The 22,016-nt window shown below is 40.5% G+C and overlaps 2 protein-coding genes across 3 annotated transcripts; both read right to left on the bottom strand.

Moving 5' to 3' along the window:
• Positions 1-82: 82 nt before the first annotated feature.
• Positions 83-3,887, bottom strand: rrm2b (ribonucleotide reductase M2 b). The gene is made up of 9 exons (XM_076302307.1): positions 3,685-3,887; positions 3,062-3,229; positions 2,858-2,974; positions 2,301-2,434; positions 1,834-1,928; positions 1,196-1,329; positions 997-1,101; positions 744-857; positions 83-396 (listed from the first exon to the last, which is right to left on the bottom strand). The coding sequence occupies exons 1-9, from the start codon at positions 3,736-3,738 to the stop codon at positions 241-243; spliced, it is 1,077 nt and encodes a 358-aa protein (XP_076158422.1). The 5' UTR covers positions 3,739-3,887; the 3' UTR covers positions 83-240.
• Positions 3,888-4,224: 337 nt separating this feature from the next.
• Positions 4,225-13,081, bottom strand: azin1b (antizyme inhibitor 1b). Of its 2 annotated transcripts, none has more exons than XM_076302306.1 (12): positions 12,797-13,081; positions 11,600-11,743; positions 10,736-10,914; positions 10,271-10,444; positions 9,914-10,086; positions 9,526-9,654; positions 9,090-9,171; positions 8,814-8,888; positions 8,528-8,693; positions 8,220-8,341; positions 5,591-5,808; positions 4,225-5,474 (listed from the first exon to the last, which is right to left on the bottom strand). In XM_076302306.1, the coding sequence occupies exons 3-12, from the start codon at positions 10,835-10,837 to the stop codon at positions 5,411-5,413; spliced, it is 1,305 nt and encodes a 434-aa protein (XP_076158421.1). In that variant the 5' UTR covers positions 10,838-10,914; positions 11,600-11,743; positions 12,797-13,081; the 3' UTR covers positions 4,225-5,410. The 2 variants fall into 2 exon arrangements, with proteins under 2 accessions (XP_076158421.1, XP_076158420.1); XM_076302305.1 differs by having other exon boundaries at positions 12,914-13,081.
• Between the last annotated feature and the right edge of the window lie 8,935 nt (positions 13,082-22,016).

Below are 22,016 nucleotides of genomic sequence, written 5' to 3'. Positions count from 1 at the left end.
GTTAAAAGTGTTCACAGTTAGTGCCAACATGAAAAACCAGAGAAGTAAAACTTTTTTAAGACAAGTTTAATACAAAACACACACACACACACACACACACACGCACGCACGCACACGCACACACTATTTATGGCAAACCATTCTTTGACCTCTTAGTATTTGATAGCTTTTTCCTTTTTTGATGTTGCATCATTTTAAATAAAAACAAAATAAATAGCTCTGTAGCAAATACTGGCAGCATTAAAAATCAGCATCCAGGGTGAACTCACAGTCCATCACACTATTTGACATCACACCAAATCTTTGGTATTCAGCGACCCGCTTCTCAAAGAAGTTTGTCTTCCCCTCCAATGAGATTGACTCCATGAAGTCAAAAGGGTTTTCTGACTGATATACCTTTAAAAATATTTTTTAGGAGAAAACACACATTAACCAAAGGCAAAATTAAAATCCATTTTATGTTTTTTTCTCTCCCTTTATAGTGCTTCTAGATGTGCATGATTTGCAGTACATTACTTCTTAGCTCTATTTAAGACATTCCAACATGTTTTTTTTATACTTCCAGTCATTCTTGTGCATCACTTGTTAGTTTGCAAAAACATATTAATTAATGACCAGAAGTGAGAGTGAGACCCATGACTAATGAGACCCATGAGGCAGAGGGAATACAAATGAAATGCAAAATGCTTAAGATTCATGACATATAGCAAAAACCGTATGCTGTATGTATACTGTATACTCACTTTATGCACTCCCAGGTCTACAAGCAGCCGGTCAGCCACAAACTCAATATATTGCTTCATCAGATTACAGTTCATCCCAATGAGATCCACAGGTAAAGCCTCTGTCAAGAACTCCTACAAAGATATGAAGTATACTTTGTTACATGCAAAATAACTCGTTATTCATTTCCATTTCTTCTAAGGTTTAGTTTTATTTAGTTCCACAACTCTTTTGAAAGGTACAAACATGCACATTTGTGCACACCTCACATACCTGCTCTATGGTGACAGCTTTGGTAATGATGTCTTTCACCATGTCCTCCGAAGGTTTCTTCACCAGGTAGGTGTAGAGCAGGCAGGCAAAATTGCAGTGCAGACCCTAGGAAATAACAGTGTGTTACAAATCAGTGACAGCTTTCCTGTTATCAATAACAAGATTCTTAATGCAAAGTTTCTCTGAGTGCCATCCTTACTTCATCTCTACTAATGAGTTCGTTGGAATAGGTGAGTCCAGGCAGCAGACCTCTCTTCTTCAGCCAGTAGATGGCGGCAAAGGACCCAGAGAAAAAGATGCCCTCCACTGCTGCAAATGCCACAAGTCTCTCCCCTGTCAACAACAACAAAAAACCTTTACGTGATGACCCCCATAAAAGGCTTTAGTTATCTGTCAGAATGATGATGGAGAAATGGTGGTCACCTCATGAGGTCAGTATAATTCATTTTAATATGTTAAGGAAACTTTCAATTTATTAGTTCAACCATACGTTCCAGAGCCTATACAATTAGCCTACTTTGCACACTCAAAGGGGAGGTAAAGATTTAGATATTTAAAGAAAATACCAGAATTTTTAAAACAAAGTTTTACAGTTTTGTTGTAACCCTCCATGAAGCCAGCTTTAACCTATATGGTTAAACCCTGACACTAACCCTGACCTTAGATAATAAATCGGCACACTTGAGATTAATTTGTACCTATTGATAAATCCAGATGGTGAACACAGTGCTAAGGAACATGTGTTTTGTCAAGGGCTTCAATTTAAATCATGAGTAAACATATAACGATTACATTACATCAGACTTAAGAGCATTTATTGTGTACTTTGCTACACACCAAAGGTTGATCTTGTATCTGAAATCCACTGCAAAGCCCAATCTGCTTTCCTTCTCACACAAGGCATAGTCTGGACAGCGTTGAATAAGTGGTCCCTGCAACAGGAGAGAAGTGGATAGAGAGAATGAACTTCGAGGCCTTTCTAGCAGATAATGTGATAGGCCTATCATTTCAAACGTCAGGCTTTCCTCTGTGGTTTTCAACGCTAACTGAAACACATTACACCTGACACCTGTCAGCAAGACAATAACTTTATAAGAATGCAATGCTGAATTGCTGTATTTAGTGAGATTCAGTTGACATGATTTAGACTTACTGTTTCCCAACAAACATTAAGGCTGGTGTTACGTCTTCAAAGACTAGTCATGTCAGACTATTTGTTATACCAATTGCCTACCTTATCGCCCATTATATTCATGCCATTTTTAGGTTTAAGAACTCAGATTGAGAGCTTTGCGTTGTCTTACCTCTCTTTCAGGTCCCTGATGTATGTGTTGATGAGCAAGCTATACATCTCAGAGTGGACATTCTCAATAAAGATCTGGAACCCGTAGAAAGAGCGGACCTCAGGGATCTGCACTTCTTGACTGAACCTCTGTACCTGTCAGACAGATGGAAAAGACATGATTATCAGTCTTGTCTACTACATACAACCACATGTACTACTACTGTAGCAAAGTATTTATGAGTATTTAAAGACACCCTCCTGTTTGTAGGACAGTGGAGAGGGAGGAAGTGGTAGAATATTTGTTTCTACAGCATCATGTCACCCATAGTAATGTTAGGATTGCAAAAGCGAGAGATGGGACCTTTTAATGAGACGAGACCTGTCATTATGAACCTGGTCAAAATGTCAGATATAAAATGTTAAACCACCGGAAAGGTTTGTATGGAATGAGAGGTGTGTTTGTTTATTATGCCAACTGACAATTGCAGATATGCTGTGAATGAAACCTCACAGCAGCAAACACAACCTCCCATTGTACAGAAACTAGAGAAATCCAGAAAAAAGTAAGGGGCTCACAAGATTCTCATTGACTATGCCGTCGCTTGCAGCAAAGAAAGCCAACACATGAGATATGAAGTGTTTCTCATCTGGCTTCAGATTGTCCCAGTGTGTCAGATCTTTGGATAAATCTACCTGCAAAAACACATGACATCACATTAGCACAGGCTAGCTACAACACCACTTTTGAGTTGACCACTGGGTGTCAGGCTGAAATCTTACTTCCTCCACTGTCCAGAATGATGCCTGAGCCTGCTTGTACATCTTCCAGACGTCGGGATACTGGATAGGAAAAATGACAAATCGTCTTGGATTTTCTTTCAGTAATGGTTCATCTTCGGTGTCTGTGATTTGAGGTATTTTATTCATGTCCTTGACAGCGTTTCCGTTCTGATTTTAAAAAGAGAACATTCATTACATCCAGCGGCGAGCCGAAATCATAAGCTCTCAAAGACCAATAATTGCAAAATACAAATGTTAACTGTATTAAGTAAGCTAGGTAGGCTACTAGCAAACTGGGAAGAATGCACAATTCAGCATCGTATCTGGATGTTACATTATGCAAAGTTCGTCATTCGATCTGTCGTTATAGATAATAGTGACTTAATTCGGGGTTGTTTTTTGGGTTAACACATTAGGCCTACTCTTGAAAAACACAATATTAATCATGGAGGTTAATTAGTGATCAACATTTTACTAGGCTACATTCGTTTCTTTGTTACCTTGCTGTTTTTGGATTACACAAACTCAAAGTCGGCTCACTCACTGACAACATAAGATACAGAGAAATGCCGCACGCAGCCTTCATTTAGGCCTAGGCCTACTATGAAAACACCAAACATTACCTTATATTGTTGAATATCCGTCTGGTTGTTCATAATATGTGTGTATTCCTCCATACTGCTGCTTCCTTTCTGTGACACTTCGTTCAGTCGCGGTCAGCCATGATTACACAAAATTATGAAACGAAGAGCGCCCTCCATCGGTACAAGTAAGCGATGCAAATCGGGAGGAACAGTCGACTGCGTTTGATGCAGTAGGCTAGCCTACTGAAAGTTCTAGGCTACTTACTCGTGATGGGCAAAATATAGTGAGCGAAGCTACAAGCGACACCGAGGTCACCGAGTAGTGTCCAAAGACAGTAAAAGAAAGGTACTGTCCAAGTATACGAAAAACACAACAAAAACAATTGATAAAGCAGCCAGGCAGCTACAGCGCTACATTTTGGGGGCGCATGTCCAGAATGTAGCACTGTAGCTGCCTGGAAGCGCTAAAACTGTTCGAGCAAAATAAAAGAAACCGATTGTCCCCCCCCCCCCCCCCCCAGCAAGTCATCGCATATTATAGCCTACCTCAGCAGATATTAAAAAACACAGAACAGCAAATTGTTCACTCATGGAGATGTATTAAATTAATCACTTTCATTACATTAACAAGCACAATTTTACAGTTAAGAACAGGCAATGGTCCATTGGTGCCAAAAAATCATTTACATTATTACCTTTTCAACCAAAGGGTGGAATAAAATATGGAGTGGAGTGGACGGACAGTTATGTTGACTAGGCATTAAACTGCACAGGACTCTTAACAGAGATGCAAAACCTAACAATGAGAAATGCTTGTTGTTGCTGTTAAACATGTTAATAGGTGGAAGTACCTTAAATCTGGTTAGACAAAGACGTAAGTATTTTATGACAATATTTCAACAGTTACAATCTCAAGCCTCCACACAATGGACCAGTGGAACAGCCAGATGTTTGCATTGTACCAGTAGTAACATCTACTGAGAGTAGTCATGTAGCGAGAGCCTTTCTGAGGTCACCATGGCAATCACAGCACACTAAACCAAGGAGCGCTACTGAACGCATCACTACCTTGGGAAATACTGGTGATGGAGACACTGTATGTGTTTAGAACGTATTTGAGAATCAATTTGGCAGTTTGAGCCTCGATCCACACCCTTCCCCTCTCCATTATTATACAAACCCAGGGAAATGTGATCTTCCATTGATGGATAAGGTAATAAAATTATGGTTCATGGTTATCTCTCTGACACACATGATCACAGCACATAGTTGTTAATTCATGATTCTAATTCTCTTGAAATCAAATGAGATTCTTAATACAGATAAAACTGCCTTGTGTTGAACAGACAACTGATTTACAAGACTGCCAACAGGTAATCAATATATATATTCATAATAATAATAATAATAAAATTAAATTACTCAAACATTTATGTAAACTGTATTCGATTAGGAAAAAAACCCAGGAGTGGGCATTCCATCTCCACAGTCGTCCATTTTGTTGCATATGTAGTTACAGAATGTTGGGGTTTTCCAGGAGGCCTTCCTTTTTTGCAGACGCAAAAAGTCAGAACATCTTTTGAACATTGAGAATTGAGGTATGCACACCAAATCATTTCTGTTCCCAGCGACACCACTTTGTTTTAGCTTCACCCACAGCTGGAATGTTGAAAGACCAATCATTTGGTCGCTCATGGGTGGGAGGACCTTACAAATGTCACATTTAAATTAAGCTGGCTTTGCCTTGGCAGTGTTACATGCCGTGTTAGACAAATGAGAAATTCTTCATGGTGGAGTCCAGACAGATGCCGGCTTCCTGCATGTCGTACCTGTCAACGTAGAAAAAGTAATGTCCGATTAGCAATAGCGATACATACAACTACTATATACACTGTAAGCACCCATCAAGCAGTTTGTTGGCTACTACACCCAAACACACACGTACCAGTCTGCTGTAGCAATAGTGTAGTATACTGGTGGCTTGTCAGTGTCGCTGAGTGTAGTGGGCTCCCCGTAGCTGAGCGACCCCATGTTGCTGAATATGAGCCAGTCCCCGACCTGCAGCTCAGGCAGCAGGCAGCGCTCCACCACCTGCTCCAGCTCGTCACATGACGGCCCCCACAGGCTGCTACAGAAGAGCAGCTCCTCCGGGGCCATGGATGTCTACACCGCAACACACACAGCAATGTCAGTCCACATAGGAACAAGTGTGCTAACTGAAATAATGTACACTCACTACATGGATCATGAATAACATGCAATGTCAAAAAAAAGTGATTTAGTGATACAGTAGCTTCTCTCCTAATTCAGGGCATTTTTGAAGAAGGCCTTATGGACACTTAACATAGCCTAGTAGCGGTGGCCTATTTGTTGGAACAAATCAGCTAACTAGATGTACCGCATAGCGGAACAAAATATGACCGCCGCTAAGTCCTGTACATCCTCTCTGCAAAAATAAATCACGCTTGCCATTTTTTCTCCATCTCCTATAGAACCTGACCAATATGGGATTTTGAAGGCCGATACTGATTTTGATACTTGAGCTTTTCAAAGACCGATAACCGATATATCAGCCGATAGTCATTTTTAACAGTTCCTTAACAAGGTTCTGATCAAGGTTGGGCATTATGTATTTGAATAGGCCTAACTATCTAGTTTCCTAATGAAAGGCTCTTCATATACAGTAATTTATTGTCAGGTTTTTGTTCTGTGATAACCACATTACCACAATCTACAGCATGCATTAGGATGCATCGTAGAAAGGTATCTATGCCCTGCTGTATATCTTCCATCAGCAAATCATCGCATTAGCGAACGTCAGCGTTGTGGCTAACTAACTTAGCTCTGGTCAGTTTGGTCAGAAAAGAATGGGATGACAGTCGAAAGAGACAATTACAGTGCTGTTATCAATTTGCTCGGTATAACTGCGTTTAAGTTTCAAAAACGTTGACAATCCCTATATGACAGCTATGCTAGCGGCGGTCATAATAAATACACTTGCTTGAGACAGACACTTTTTCATCAAATAAAATAGGGTAGACTAGGCTTGCATTTTAAAGTTTATTTTAAATGCAGTTAAATGCAGCCAGGCTACATGCAGATTGTGCTAGTTAGTTTGTTTAATCAACCAATAATGTTGTGAGAACAGTGTTCATATTACATGTTAAACTGTGCCCTGTTAAGTTTCTTAAAGACTAAGTCATTGCTTTTGTCTTGGAATGACATGTCAGTTTAGGAGCAATTCATCTTTTATTCACATTAGAACTGATTAAGTTCTCTGTAAAAGTTGTCTGTATTTCATCTCATCTGAATACAACTTTTTTTGACATTATTGTAAATGTAAGACTTTTTTTAAATACTTTTTTTTTAAAGGGGGCTATATTGGGCTAACTAGCCTATAATATTTATACATTATTATTTATTTTTTTCATATTCTAATATAAACTACTGATATAAAAAGAAAAAATAAATTCTGATATTTCTGATCATTCATGACAGGCTGACAGCACACATTTTGCCGATATTGTAGCCTAGGTGCTGTTACTATTAAGCTACATTAGGCTCAGGCTCTTACTACCTCTGTCTCTTGCTGCTTCAGCATTGGTTGAAGCCTGGAAATAGTGTAAACAAAGTAACGCAATTGGCTACCTCATCATAGTCTACTGGTTGGACTGTTCAGTATCCACACATGTTTTTCACAAGTTACAAAGTGATACCTTTTCTCCTTGGGACATGCCTTTTTGAGTCTGGGAAAATACTTTTTCCATTTACATCGGGATTAAGATGATAAGAATTTAGCAGTCAACTTGAATGCAACAGTTTTGAACAAATTTGCACAGCGTGCTGATAATGCTAACTGGATTTAATAGCAATTTAGTAACAACAATTCTTGCTTGCAGGATGAGTGTGACAGTCCAAAACAGAGAGCACGTGCAAGTGTAACTAAGCTACATGAAACATAAGTCATGGGACTAAATCTACAGAAAGCAGAAGTAGATAGGAGAACCCGTTTTCAACTGGTTTCAGATAAATATATAATAAAGACAGGGTTCCCACTCTATGTCAAATGTAAAATTTCATGACTTTTCCCTGACAAAAAACCTGAATTTCCATGACTTACTATATAATGAATAGTACAATATACCGGCCAATGATTTCAAAGCACCTGTGTAGTGTTCAAGGATCTTTTACTTTTTTAGAGCGGGAGATGAATAAATAGGCATTGAATAGTTGGGCTACTCAAGCAAGCAGTAAAGCTAATAACCATAATAATAATAATTCTGCCTGGAAATATATTTGTATTAATGTATTTTGGCAAGTAAATTTTAAACTGCTACAACAAAATTCCCTGATATTACATGACTTTGCCCCAAAAATTATACCATGACTTTCCATGACTGGAACAGAATTTCTAAAGTTCCATGATATTCCAGAAATTCCCGTGGGAACCCTGTAAAGATGGTCTAGGGATGTAATTCTTTGTGCATCACCTTCAGCTGTATTGACTGAGGCAACATACCATGACTGCTTTAAGTGAATTCTGAACGTCTTGGAATTTGACAAGCGGCTCTCACCTTATGCACTGATGGGTGTGGAACAGGGCCTCCCAGTAATTTTCCCACAAATGATCCATAAACGCCCTCGCTCATGTAATACAGGAATTCCGGCTCATCGTTGGGGTTCAACTTGTCTGTGTCTGCAAAAAGAATCATAACATTGTTTTTTTATGGGGAAAATGCGAAAGGGAATGGCAAAGGCAACAAAAGGGTTATGGGTCTACACACATTAGGTATAATTGTCCACTTCCATTCCACTTTTAGTGTGAATCCCAACCTCAATCCCTAAAAATGACAGTTTTGATAAGACAGTGGGCAGTACTCACCCCCAAACTGGTTTTGCTGGTCTCTCGCCACCACTTGTTTACCAATGACATTGACAGCCAGGGTGAAAGTGGAGGACACATAGAAGCTTCCAGGTTCTGCAATGACACACACTCCAGACATGGGTGGGAAATATGCCTCCAACAGGGGTTTCATAGCAGCATGGACCTGGATTTGAGAATATAAAGAGTAAGATCTGTGAAAGAACTCCACCTCTGGGTACTCTTCCATGGTCAAAGCCTGGAAAAAGAATATTGTGCTAAAGCTCTTGAATAATGTATTAAGTACCTGTTTCAGCTGGGTTTCAGAAACACTGAAGCCACCACCTACATCCAGAATGTTCATGTCGAAGCCAAGCTCCTCCTGAAATAAAATAAAATAAAGTTTAAGGTCCAACTTCCAGGAGAGAATCTCTGGAACATTCAGCATGGAAATTCTGTTACATTCTGTTACAGAGCATGGTGAATTTCAATTACAGTTCTGCTGCAACTACACCTCCAACACCCATTAGCACAAGATGCTTTAAGAAGATTCACTCCGGGTTCCTTGAGTATGTACACTCACCCCCATGTCAAACACGCAACGGGCATCTGACAGGGCATGGGTGTAGTCCTGTTGATCCTGGCAAGAAGCTGGTACCTGAAATCTGCAAGAACAGAAACAAAGACACTTGAATACATCAGTTTTTACAGCTTGAAATAGAAGCAAAGATATAAGAGTCTACATCTCAAAATGTTGTGGGAGTAAGCGAGTTTAAATGCCCTGATCGTCAATCCTCTATAACATAATCAGAGTAGTTTGGTTCACTCAAAAAAGGGAGGCAACACTCTAATGTGATTTTTTATACCATGTTCCAAATGGTCTCAAATGCATACCATATTTATTTCTCAGTAAAGTTCAAATGCCATATACCCACTGTGTCTTTCTTATCAAACAACATATAACAACATTTTGAAGTGCTCAAGCTGCTGAAGAGAGGGAGTCCATGGATGTGACTTACGTGACTCCGACCACCTGCACGCCTAGCTCTTTGGCCATTTCCAACAGGTGCCTACAGCTCTTCAAGGAGCAGCCAAAAGACATGCTGGCCTCTTCAGTGTGGGGCTTCGTGGAGACCTGCAGTAGCAGCCTGAAAACAAACGACAAACCCTGTTATAGAGCAATAACAACCAAATACAGCAAACTCCTCATTTAACTTCCATGTTCAATTTTGAAATTATGTCTGGCAAACATACTTTCTGCAAGAAATACTGGAAGGTGCTTCACAGAAATACTGAAGATATGATTTGCTTTCAATTAAGAGCTTAAAGTTCATGTAGTGTCAAGAGACAAAACAAAGGACTGTTCAACATTTGTAAACATCCAAAAGGAACCAGTCAGATACATACTTGGCATTGGGGTGAGAGCGGGCAATCTTGCACAATTCAGTCTCGTTGTCACACACCAGGTAATTGATTCCATTCTTGGCGGCGTATTTGAGGTGAGCGAGTTGTTTGCATGCACCGGACAGGATGATGTTCTCAGGGGAGACCTCATGGTTCAACACTAGTGCGGCCTCAGCCTGAGGGGAGAGAAACAGCACAAAAAAGTCTCAGTCTATTGCATGCACACCCTGTCTGATTCCCTACAGGGCCAACAAAAATGCCGAGAGTAATACCAAAAGCACACACTCTACCAACACTGGCAAAATGTTCCATGCATTCTGGTTTGGTCATCTAAGAAAATGCTAGACTAGGCAGACTCACCTTATTTGTGCAGATGAAGCCGACTCCAAGCGCAGCCAAGACCTCAATAACAGCGGGGCTGCTGTTGCATCGGACTGGGTAGAAGGGCCGAACCTGGGGCATGGTGTTCTGCCACAGGACGTGCTGTCGCATCAGGGCCCCAAGGTCGGCCACAACAAATGCATTCTTTTCAGCCTGCAGGTCACACGAAAAACATGCAAGGAAGAAGAATTAGTTTTGTCTGTGGTCTCTTACAAATTATTTTCACATGAAGCTGATACAATGCATTTCATGTATAGCACTGAAAACTGGACATCACTTTGGCACTGGATGTTCTGCCAACTCGGAGAGGAATTCCACAATTTAGTGGAATGTGGCTTGCACCCAGTAAGATAACATGATAAACAATGTCAGACACAGCACTCCAGAGAGGTCTGATGGATTAGTTCTACTAAATGCTTGTGCATGCATGTGACGTTCTCTCACCAAAGCTTGCTCATAAATGTGGTTGTCGATGACATCCTCAAGGGTCGTTCCTTCTGCCAATAGTTCAATGGTGTAGTTCGGTTCATCTGTAAATCCTTTCATCTCAACCGTATTCCGCAAATCCAACAATCATAAAGAGAGTTTACCGAGCCTGCTGGGTCCTACAAATATGCAACAAACTGTACCAAAGGAAGGAGGGGAAATACAACAACAAACAATATTACAAATAAGATCTCACCAAACTCACTTTACATGGCTTAGTATTACATGATGATTGATTAACAGATAATCCATTACAAATTATTCTCCTGGGCAACTGAATCACATTTCACACTTTTACCCTTTCAAAAAGTTGCATTTAAGACTAAGACATGGCATCTCTTGGCAAAACTTACAAAGACAGAGTAGCAACTAAATTGCCTGGAGTTACAGACTTGGACTGACATCACATCACATGATCACTATGATGACAACCCTTGCCTCTCTAAGGCCCCTATGAAAACATGGGCTTTGGGGGCACCATTTATGGGTGGGCCTGTTTATTTTGCCCCATTAGAACTAATCCCACTGGCAGCAGCTCACAATGGAGTGTTTGATGGAATTAACTTGCATTATGCTCTTATATACCCCAGGCAGTGCGTCAGTTTATGCTACATACTTGCCTTACCATTGCGAGAGTAAAAAAAGCTCCAAGCGTGGGGGGTGGGGGTGTCTTAATTAAAATTACATAACCTATTTTTTTCTGCAAATTCCCTCACTAGTTTCCAGTGGTCAAATAATGAATACATGTACACCACAGTGATCTATAGACACATGGAAAATGACTATCCTTGCCATATGACAAGAGTATAAAAAACTACATACATGGACAAGTTGGGAGATGGCCCTCTCCCGCTATCAGCTAGGATCCCAAGGCGGCTCGGCGTTGAAATCAAACTGCTCGCGGTAGAGGACTTCCCCTAGGCCTTCTGGGTAGCGCTTATACACTTGTACAGAGAGAATGGAGCCCTGTTGGAAGCAAAACAAAAACAACTTCAGCACTTTCAGTCAAGCAATGTGTAAACCAAGAAGCAGCTTGTAGTCCCTTTATCTACACTGACGGCATGAACAACAATCTAGATTTGTATACAAACTTGTTCTTGTCATGTCTGAAATACTGAGATGACCAGTAGATACAATGAACACCAACTGGCACATTACTACAGTATATATACTGTGTTCCCATTAAGAACCAGGACACAGTCTGATCTAAATGTACTGCGCCACAAATCAATAAGTTAAGTAACTTTGCGAGCCGTGGTTTAAAAATTAATGGTCTGGGATGGTGCTGGTCATTCAGTGTCAGAGACTGAGGCAAACATTTAGAAAAGTAAATCAAGGGAATGTAAGCTAACACAACACAAGGGCAGACAGGCTAACCAACAATCACATATTTAAAGAAGCATACTAACGTTACAATAAATTAAGAACACGAAACGTTACTGAATAGTAGAGGACCCACACGTTTTCAAAATGAATTCCTGTGCAAATGTTTGTGTCATATCACAATTAGACAAATGCAAGTTCATGACAGCATTTCGGCGGTAGAAGAAATATCTTCATGGAACATTACAACTCCAGATAGGTAATGTCATATAGCCACCATCCAGTAGTTAGAATGAATAGGCGACTGTTATGAACATAGCGTCAACATACTGACTAAGTATTGTTTAATCCGAATAACAAAACAACTAGCTGCATTTCCATTTCCATAAACTCAAAGCAAGTAACCCGGATTTGCCACACTGAATCAATCAAACAGAAATGTGTTGGCAACGATTCGGAGAGGCCATTCATAGGCTAGCAGCTAGTCTAAACTACTGTTGCTAACTAATGTTAGCGATCGCTAACAGCTTGATCACTATGAAATAATCACGACTGTATGAAACAAACGACTAAAGCTAAAAAAGTACTGATCATGGTGAAAGAACAACAAAACAGTCTAATCTCAATTCATAGCTGAAATGTAATATAACAGATGGTACACAAAACACAACCAGTCTTAGCACCCCTTAGGCTTACCATCACTACCTTACGCTAGTTCATGTAATTCTGTCCGCCATGTTGTAAGAACGTTCCCTCCAGCAACCTTCGCTTACATGGACGAAACGCAAGATGAGATCCTTAGACGATACTTACGTGAGATAACGGCCAAAATGTTTTGGAAAATCGTCTTCTCTTTTTCGGCGGAATTTTTAAAGAGTAGTGGGGCCACCGGTATAAGAAAGAAAATGAGCCGTTAGTGCCATAAGGCTTGGTGCCAAGAACGCAGGAGTCGTACGAACGTGCTGTCACTAGCTGAGTCGAGAGAAGAATGAGTTCACGTTGAGTAAAAGAGGCGTAACCTTCCAGTAAAGCCTCAATCCCTCCACCAGTGACTGCAACAGGATGCATGTTTACCAAATATGTATTTCCGTTTTTTTTTTTTTACCAAACTGCCCCGGCCGTGTGATTGTGGGTGAAACGTTTAACCCTTGTAAGGTGTTCGTGTCTGTGCATGGGACCCGTTATAATGTTTGCTAAAAGAAAAATGATGGTAGCCTATATGACTCAAACTCATTGGCCTTAGCTCATTTTCGGTGAAGAACATAAAAGATAACTTATTTTCAATGCGCACGGTAGACGAGGCTACAACCCCGCCCCCCCCCCCACACACACATAACTATTACATAAGAGGTGTTCGGGTCTACTGGATCTGAGTGTAGGCCTAATAATTGTAGGTGTACCTTAACTGTGCCATCCTCCATAACCTGTGGGGTGTACTACGAATCTCGATTAGTGGGTTATGTTGCGCTCAAAGCCAGGCTATCCTGTGACACGAAAGTGGATCTGTTTCAGTGTCGCTATATCACCATGGTATCTCATGCTGTCAACCAACCAAACCTGGTCGGGAGGAGGTTATGTGCTAAGTTATAGCTCAAATCGTGTAATCTACCGCACACTGACCAATCAATTGTCTTAAAAACGAAGTTATCTCACGTGTAGGATTCTGTCATAGGCTATAGCCTATTTTACAGGTGGAGCTCCGCCTCTAATAACATTTTGGATCTCGAATGCGCTTTAGTGCTGTGCGTGCAAATATCCCACTATGGACGTGCATACCATACAACAACTGATGACAATTGATTTATTTGATGTTAAAGGTTAGACACAAAAAATGACCGCAGTGTAGATTAAGCTATCGCTCATGAATGCGGAAGTAGGCCTAATTGTTTTTAAATAGAGGCGGTCTTGTGCGTCTCCAAGTTACACGATTGGCCAAAGTCATCCCAAGACCGAGAACGCGCACAGATCTGAGCTGAAAGCCTAGTTTGACAAATATATCAGATAACTGCAATCGTAGTATCACTTAACGTATACCCCTGAGTCAAGGCTTTGTCCTCGATATGTCTACATAGCCTAGATATGTCTAACGTGCTTCGTAGTATACCCCTGCTGTGTGTGTGTGTGTCTGAGCGTCTCTGTCTGTGTCTGTGAGTCAATATGAGTCTGAGTGTCAGAGTGTAGCCTAGGTTTCTGTGTGCGGGAACTGTCTTTCTGCACCTGCTATTCCCACACGAAAATTACAAAATTGTTACATTTCAAGCACTTTCACATGTTCTGATTAAGTTCTAAGAAATAAGCACCAATATTGATAAAAAATCTTGTTTCTGTTTTTTAACCTTTTATAATAAAATGTCCTTGTTTTCTCACAAAAAACGAAAATGATCATATGATCATCATAAATGGCAAATTAACCAGATGTCTACTGAGCCTACAGTAACACTGTGCGAGTACGCCACTCTGTCTGGTATCTGGCTATTTTTTGTTTTGTCTGTATTTTTAAACTACTTTTGTGAAGCGACCTTTGGGTGTCTTGAAATTCTCTTAAATAATAATAATAATAATAATAATAATAATAATAATAATAATAATAATAATTAATAAGCCTAATAATGTGGTGGGTCCACCAGACCAGGGAACATGGCTGGCTGTGTAACAGAAATATGAACACCTTTCAAGGGTTAATAATGTTAATGACTGCCACTAGTATAGCGCATGTATGTTTTGTGAGAGGGTTTTTTTTTTTTGTCGGACCTCACAACACTTGAGCACATGAAACTTGGTGGGGATGTTAGCCCTAGGCTGACAAGCGTCTTGGTGGGGATGTTAGCCCTCTAAGCTGAGAAGCTTTTGGTTCCTGCTGTAAAAACTCCCAATAATTTAGCCTAATAAAAAATCTCCTCCATCAAAAATGTAATCAAACCTGATATAACTTGCCATGTATTTATTACATTAACGGAAGCTTATTAGCCTACATTATTGGGTTTAACCGTATAGGCTATTTTTTTCTACCAAATGTAACAATTTTCAAATATTGTCAACCTTGCCACCAAGAACTGTGGGCTAATTAGAGACTATTCTGTGTTTTTAACCTTCTCTAGGGCCTATTTGGGGACCAAGCCGTAAAGCTGGTTAGGGACAATACTTATTATTGGGGGCCAAGGAGTGAAACTGCTAAGGAAAACAATTGTGTTACTTTCGTATTATGGAACAAGCAGTGATGCTGCTTACGCACCTAATTGTGACTGTACATTTTCGTAGGCTACATTGGGGTCCAAGCAGCCAAGCTGAGTAGGAACCCATTGTGTTTCTTCCATATTAATCTTACTTTTATACTATATTGCATTTTCTGTAAAAACCTATAAAACAACATGCAAAGTCCCCCCCCCCCCATCAAGTGCCATGTCATGGATTTTAGATTTTATAAATCAGTGGCAGAAAGTGACATGATATTTCAAAAGCTGTTTGAATACAATTCAACAGGGATTTTACGCAATTTCAAGACCATAACATTTTTGGTCACGTTCAGCAATCATCTTCTCCTCATGCCCGCTAGCTACCCATTTCGTGAGTACACTAAAAATAAAAGGTCTGTGCAGCCCAGGCTCTGAAAACTGGAGACAAACAAAGTGGGGGCAGTCTGCCCCCCAAACATAAACAAAACCTCGAGTGGAATTTCTCTGGGAATACTGAAGGTAGGGTGAGCTACCTCTCTCATGTATTTCGTTTGGTCCTTGGTTAAATATAATGTAGGCCTACGTTTTTTTTGCACAAAAGAGTCTGCTAAATTTAAATGTAAACACAAACAAATGTGACTTCCTGCACAATCCCTGACTGCACCTTTAATTTCATTGCTGCCAGACCTATAGGGCCAAACGGCCAAACAGTGGGGTATACTACGAATCTCGATTAGTGGGTTAGCGAGGTATGTTGCGCTCAAAGTCAGGGTATGCTGTGACACGAAAGTGGATCTGTTTTAGTGTCGCTATATCACCATGGTATCTTATGCTGTCAACCAAACCTGGTCGGGAGGAGGTTATGTGCTAAGTTATAGCTCAAATCGTGTAATCTACTGCCCACTGACCAATCAATTGTCTTAAAAACGAAGTTATCTCACGTGTAGGATTCTGTCACATATCTCACAGGTGGAGCTCCGCCTCTAGGCCTACTAACATTTTGGATCTCGAATGCGCTTTAATAGTGATGTGCGTGCAAATATCCCACTATGGACGTGCATACCATACAACAACTGATGACGATTGATTTATTTGATGTTATAGGTTAGACACAAAAAATGACCGCAGTGTAGATTAAGCTATCGCTCATGAATGCGGAAGTAATTGTTTTTAAATAGAGGCGGTCTTGTGCGTCTCCACGTTACACGATTGGCCAAAGTCATCCCAACACCGAGAACGCGCACAGATCTGAGCTGAAAGCCTAGTTTGACAAATATAGGGCCTATCACATAACTGCAATCGTAGTATCACTTAACATATACCCCTGAGTCAAGGCTTTGTCAAGCCTCGATATGTCTACATAGCCTAGATATGTCTAACGTGCTTCGTAGTATACCCCACAGGTATGATGGGCTAATTGTGATTTATAAAGCTTGATCTTTGTGCTGGTGTAGCAGGTAGAACTTCTCTGTCTGCTATTTCCAATAGCACCTGCCAGTGCTAATGAAGGGGGTGGGGCATAGGCAATTAATCAATCTGGCACCAGTGGAGCGCTACTTAAGAGCGGCAGCTGCCAGTAGCAATGTAGGCTGCACTGGTGTAGCTCCTGTCTGTGCTACCCTCAGGTATGCTGTTTCTCTGTAGACAGTTGTGGTTTTCTGTTATGTATGTGGTGCTTTGTTTAATATTCTGTGTTCTGTTCTTTTAGGCAGCACAGTCGTGCTGGTGGGGTAACATGGGTCGTGCTGTTGTCTTGGTTTTGCTTTGGTTATTCGTTATGTTTTTTTTGTTTTTGTTTTGCTTGTCTTGTCCTTTTGTTTGTGTAACTTTTATGTTTATTTAGTAGGGAGGTGGCTCTGAGGGAGGTCTAGTCTAAGCACACGTGTAGTATTTCTGGGGTCCGTTGCACAAAAGCAGAATTAAGACATCCGGGATAAGTTACTGAGCTGCGCTCAATGAATCCAAAACAAGAGCGTACAGGCTTAATTGGTTGCACAAAGACCAAGCCAGGATGAGCAGACACGGATTCATCAAGCCAGGTGAAACCTATCCTGGATAAGTGCGCGCTCACGGCTCCATCAAATAGACCCCGCCACCGATCACAGATTCACTGATTTACCATGGCAACTAGCGGCTTCATTGCTTCTTCTACGGTGTGAAGTAGGTAGCGATAGCCTTTTCACAACAGCAACAAACAGCAACACCTCTGTTTAGAAGAATATTGCAACTAGTTCCGCGACCACCACGTGCGAAATGGTAAGGCACTCCTGTGATGTCACATTGTCGCATGACCGGTCAGGAATGGCGAGTATGTAAAAGTTAATTAATGATCACAAACGTTTAAATAATGACAATGGGTCTAGGTATATGTGATAACAATGTGTAGTGGGCAGTGGAATAATTATTGGTTTCTGTTTGTGGTGACTGCTGACTGAGATAAGGGATGAAATTAATAGATCCTGGAACTTAGCCTGGTCTGGAGCAGGCTAGCTCCAAAGAATAAATCGCCATGGTAACTTATACCATAACATCCTGCTGCATCATCACTGCCTGCACTTGTCTTGCGGCCAAGATTCCAAAACGTGTTCTGTTTGTCTTAAGGAGCCACATCAACCCATAACCATGCATTTGTGGTGTAATGCCACCTAGTGAAACACGTATGCAAAAACTGGACACTTCAATCGCCATATATACTTGTGATGAGAGGGTTGAATTTGAGTCTGGCATAACATCCAATTCGATTTTGGAGCGTGTTTCCATGTTTTGGGAGAACCCAGATGAGCCTCTTAACAAATTTGAATTTGCTCTGCCGGTCAGTCTGGCAAGGAAGCCACTGACATCCATTTCCAACATCCAGAAACCCAGGCACCAGTCGCTTATCCAGCATGGGACGGGCTTTATATGATGACCGATAGGGCAGTGCATTCAACAACCTGTGCTGACCGCGACAAATATGCATGTGTATTTTCTTTGCAATTGAGTGAACAACTGCATTTAAAACCTTCATTTACAAGAAAGATTTGATTGCTGCACTTCTGAACGATTGGATTAAAGATGAACGATTTGAATTAAGGATTAAGGATTTTATGCACCAAGTTCAGTTTCACTGGTTACGCCCCTGGAAGTCTAAGCTTTTCCAGATCTCTCATTCCAATTGAGAGATGTGGTCTGGTGTCAACCAGGCTAGTTTCAGTCTGAAAGCCAGGTTGAAATGACCCTGCCCTCAAAATATGAGGATATTGAATACCTGAATTGCTGTGTCTTGTTCGTCTTCATTCTTGTGATGTCAATATCTTTTGTAACAGGCGTGACAAAGACAGCAACGATTTTGTTGTGAACAAAATCAACTCAATTGATCACCGTGATTCTCCTTTAACACACTGAAGATCACAGAATCCACCAGAAGGCAGATGACAAAAGTGTGTAGGGCAAAACATCTGTATTTCAGACTTCTTCATCCCTGTGAGAGGTGCGATTATTGAAAATACCTGTTATTTTCCCATAGGAGAAATCGCAAGATACCGGATCTCCTTATGGGTAAAAATGGCAGGTTTTTTGTGGGCAGGATAAATTCAAGCTCACTTCCAGACTAGTGAGAGGGTGTGAACAAAATTGGGCATCACATTAGAGTCATTACTAGCCCCTAGTATCTCACAAAAGTTGTCTTGAATTGTTGAACATTGAGTAACCAATGTCTATGGTAAATAGTTCTACTATGCAGTTTTCGGCTTCAGAATCATTGGGATGGTTATATGACTTTTTCCGCCGGCCTCGGTGTTAGAAAGTATCGGGGAGTCTCAGGTCTCGCAAAGTAACAAATTACTTTGCGGCACTACACACATACACCCTTAGCCAGGCACCGGCTATAACAAGGTAGCGATGGAGTTTCTCAGATATTCGTCATGGCAGAGCCGGCGAAAAAGAGGCAGCGAGAAAACTGTTGACTGAGCGAGGGGTGTTGAACATATCTACTCCGAAACTGTAGGGGGAGCTTTGTAGCGAAAACTGCGAGCAAAAAGCGAGAATAAGGCTCCTTTAAGTATTTTGTCATTTTGTCAGTGATCAGGACATTCTGGTGGACAGAACGTCTGTTTTACTTCATATACTAAACATCAGCTCTCAACTCAACTCAAAGATACCTGCACTGCTGCTGAGGGAAATTTATTGCCATATGTTTTAATCATAATTCTGCTACTGACAAAAAGACATATAGCCCACAGTTCTTATATCAGATAACACACAAATCCATGACAATCACAATTTTATTTATAGAGTAATTTTAGTGTTTTGTTGTGGAGGGGCTAGGCATTGTCATTATTGTGAGAATCATTAGTCATTTTTGTCAGTATTATGTCTATACTCTTGAGTGGAAGAATGAAGGTCACTGTTAAAGATGAATGAGAGTGATGGGTTACATGTTAGTGGGTCAACAGTCTGTGAGTCTTACAAAATTGAAAAAATAAATAGTCTTAATGAATCACATGTAGTCAGAGACCCAAACAGAGTATACATATATACATAGATACATATAATAGGTGATATATATACCTATTATAGGCCTTCTTGCTGCTGGTTTCTAGATGATGCTATTTGTCAACCCGGTTTGTCATTATAAAATCTTGAGGGAATAAACCTAAAAATAAGGTTCATTCTTGACATGAAAAACAACTTAAAAGCAAATCTGGACTTTACCCTGTGGAATTTAGTGCCAGCGTTTTTGTTCATTCAAAGAATGTGAATATTTGAACAAAGCTAAGCTCATTAAAAAGGGGCTATCTGAACACACAGACACACACATAAAGAGAGAGAGAAAGAGAGAGTACAAAGGCATTTCTGTTTTTAATTAATCTGTTTTCTCAGTTAACAATGCTGGCACAAATTTGTACTGCAACTATCATTGCTAAAGAGAATATATCTTATAAGGCTTAAATTCACACTATCTAGGTGTCCTATTTCTAAAAGCTTTTTATTCACCCTGGGCACTGGGGTATGCCAGATCCCCTCAGTTTACAGTCAAAACAGAAATGACAGGAAATATTTGGAAGTAGGACTCACAATCGGCAACGAAGTGAGTCAATAACAGTGTTGGAAAAAACATTTTCCTCTCAGACCGTGACACTGAGGATATATCACAAATAATGTAATGCCAACTGTCCTGATATTGGACCATTGTTATTATTTCAAAGTGTGCATGCACTCTCAGAAAAAAGGGGTACGGTTGAGGGTCAATTTCCCCCCTGAAGTACAAATTTTGTCAGTGTATGTTATGGGATCATGACTGACTAGGGTACTAATATTTTTTGACCAGGACTACCAGAATTTAATCAGTTATTGGTTAGATGGATCAGCTGTTCGGGAGGAGTTACCTGACCTGTCGCCACCCAAGACTATTTTATCAACCTTCTGGGGTGTGACTGAGGGGAAAGGAGGTGAGCACAGGAGGACAAACTTGCTATGCAGTTACACCTTTTTAAAAGGAAACTCAAAATCAGTCTGCAAATGTTGCAGCCATTGTGCAACCATTACTCCTTAAGTTGGCAAAAGTTTGATCTACCAGCTCTGCCTACTGCAGCTTTAATTCCATGAAATGAGAACATTTTCTGAATGATAATATTTCATGTAGTCCAAAGGCACTGATTTGGGTGAGACCATCCGTAAAGAAATGTACTTCCTCGCTTTGAACACTAGAGGGCAAACCAGGCATGAATGCCATCTGACACAACAGTAGCAAAAGCCACTATGCAAACAAAAACGGCAAGTCCAGTGTCATCCTCTACTCTTGCAATTATTTGCAAAGTCCGTTAGATTTAATATCCTTTGTGAAAGTATTCCTCCACACCCAGGCAAATGGCAGCCACCACATCCACAAACCACAGTGCGTCTTTTGTGTCTGCATTTCTGACATGGGTGTAACAACAGCTTTGGTGACACGCAAATGCAAACCTTACATTACCATACATTATGTCTGCAAACCATACATTACCATACATTATGTCTGCATTGCAAGTATATCTCATACCACAACATTTCTAGATTTTTACTGAGTGTGCCTGTGAGTGACGGTGTGTCTGTGCATACCTGTGTGTCTGCGTGTGCCTGTGTGTGTGTGTGTGTGTGTACAAACTTACGCGCACTGCCTCTCTTTGACAAGTCTGTAACAAAAGCAATCAATTAATCAATTCATTAATGTATTGTTTATAGTGGAGTATCACCATGTAACATGATCTCAAAAAAGAAAAGTTTTCCATCTAGATTCGAAAAACCCAACAGTGCATGCTTCCCTAACATGTAAGGAAAGTGTACATATCAAATTTCAAACTTGCAGCTCAAGCTGTTTTTGAGGGACCATAAAGGTTTCGTCCATGCCAGCTCTGTGCTACATGCACACCAGTTTCCAAGATCCCTGAAAATGTCTTCAGAAGAAAAAAGAAATAGGCTAAACCACCTGACCATGCTACACATGCGCTTTATGAGTGGTTATGTTGGTACATAACCCTATGTGGACATTTGTGCATGTCAGCATTTCAGGTTTCACTAGTTACAGTAAATCTACAATCACAACAAGGGTGCAAAATGCATTGCATAACGCTGCATTTCAGCCATACTTTGCATCAAATGTTTTCTGAAAGAATTGTCCAACCTTCCAAAGCTTAGAAAGTAATTTAAATGTGCTTTGACCCTTTTTGTCTGGAAACAACCTTGCAGGTAGCAAAAAGAATAAAAACAGCTCACCTAAAAGCTGC

The sequence above is a fragment of the Alosa pseudoharengus genome, unplaced genomic scaffold (assembly GCF_046254945.1).
Source record: "Alosa pseudoharengus isolate Yale_2024_CS ecotype anadromous, Long Island Sound unplaced genomic scaffold, YU_APseudo_1.1 YU_APseudo_1.1_scf_23, whole genome shotgun sequence".
Classification (NCBI taxonomy): domain Eukaryota; kingdom Metazoa; phylum Chordata; class Actinopteri; order Clupeiformes; family Clupeidae; genus Alosa; species Alosa pseudoharengus.
This window is presented reverse-complemented; position numbering and strand designations above follow the sequence as displayed.

Bases quoted from the DNA above. Each gene is read 5' to 3' on its own strand.
- rrm2b (XM_076302307.1), bottom strand. From the start codon at position 3,738: ATGGAGGAATACACACATATTATGAACAACCAGACGGATATTCAACAA. The intron at 2,435-2,857 runs GTGAGCCCCTTA...TCTGTCTGACAG, and splicing joins GCATAGTCAATGAGAATCTT to GTACAGAGGTTCAGTCAAGA. The intron at 1,102-1,195 runs GTAAGGATGGCA...GTTATTTCCTAG, and splicing joins AACTCATTAGTAGAGATGAA to GGTCTGCACTGCAATTTTGC.
- azin1b (XM_076302306.1), bottom strand. From the start codon at position 10,837: ATGAAAGGATTTACAGATGAACCGAACTACACCATTGAACTATTGGCA. The intron at 9,655-9,913 runs GTATGTATCTGA...GTTTGTTTTCAG, and splicing joins CGCTCTCACCCCAATGCCAA to GCTGCTACTGCAGGTCTCCA. The intron at 8,694-8,813 runs GTACTTAATACA...TCTCAAATCCAG, and splicing joins CTGAAACCCAGCTGAAACAG to GTCCATGCTGCTATGAAACC.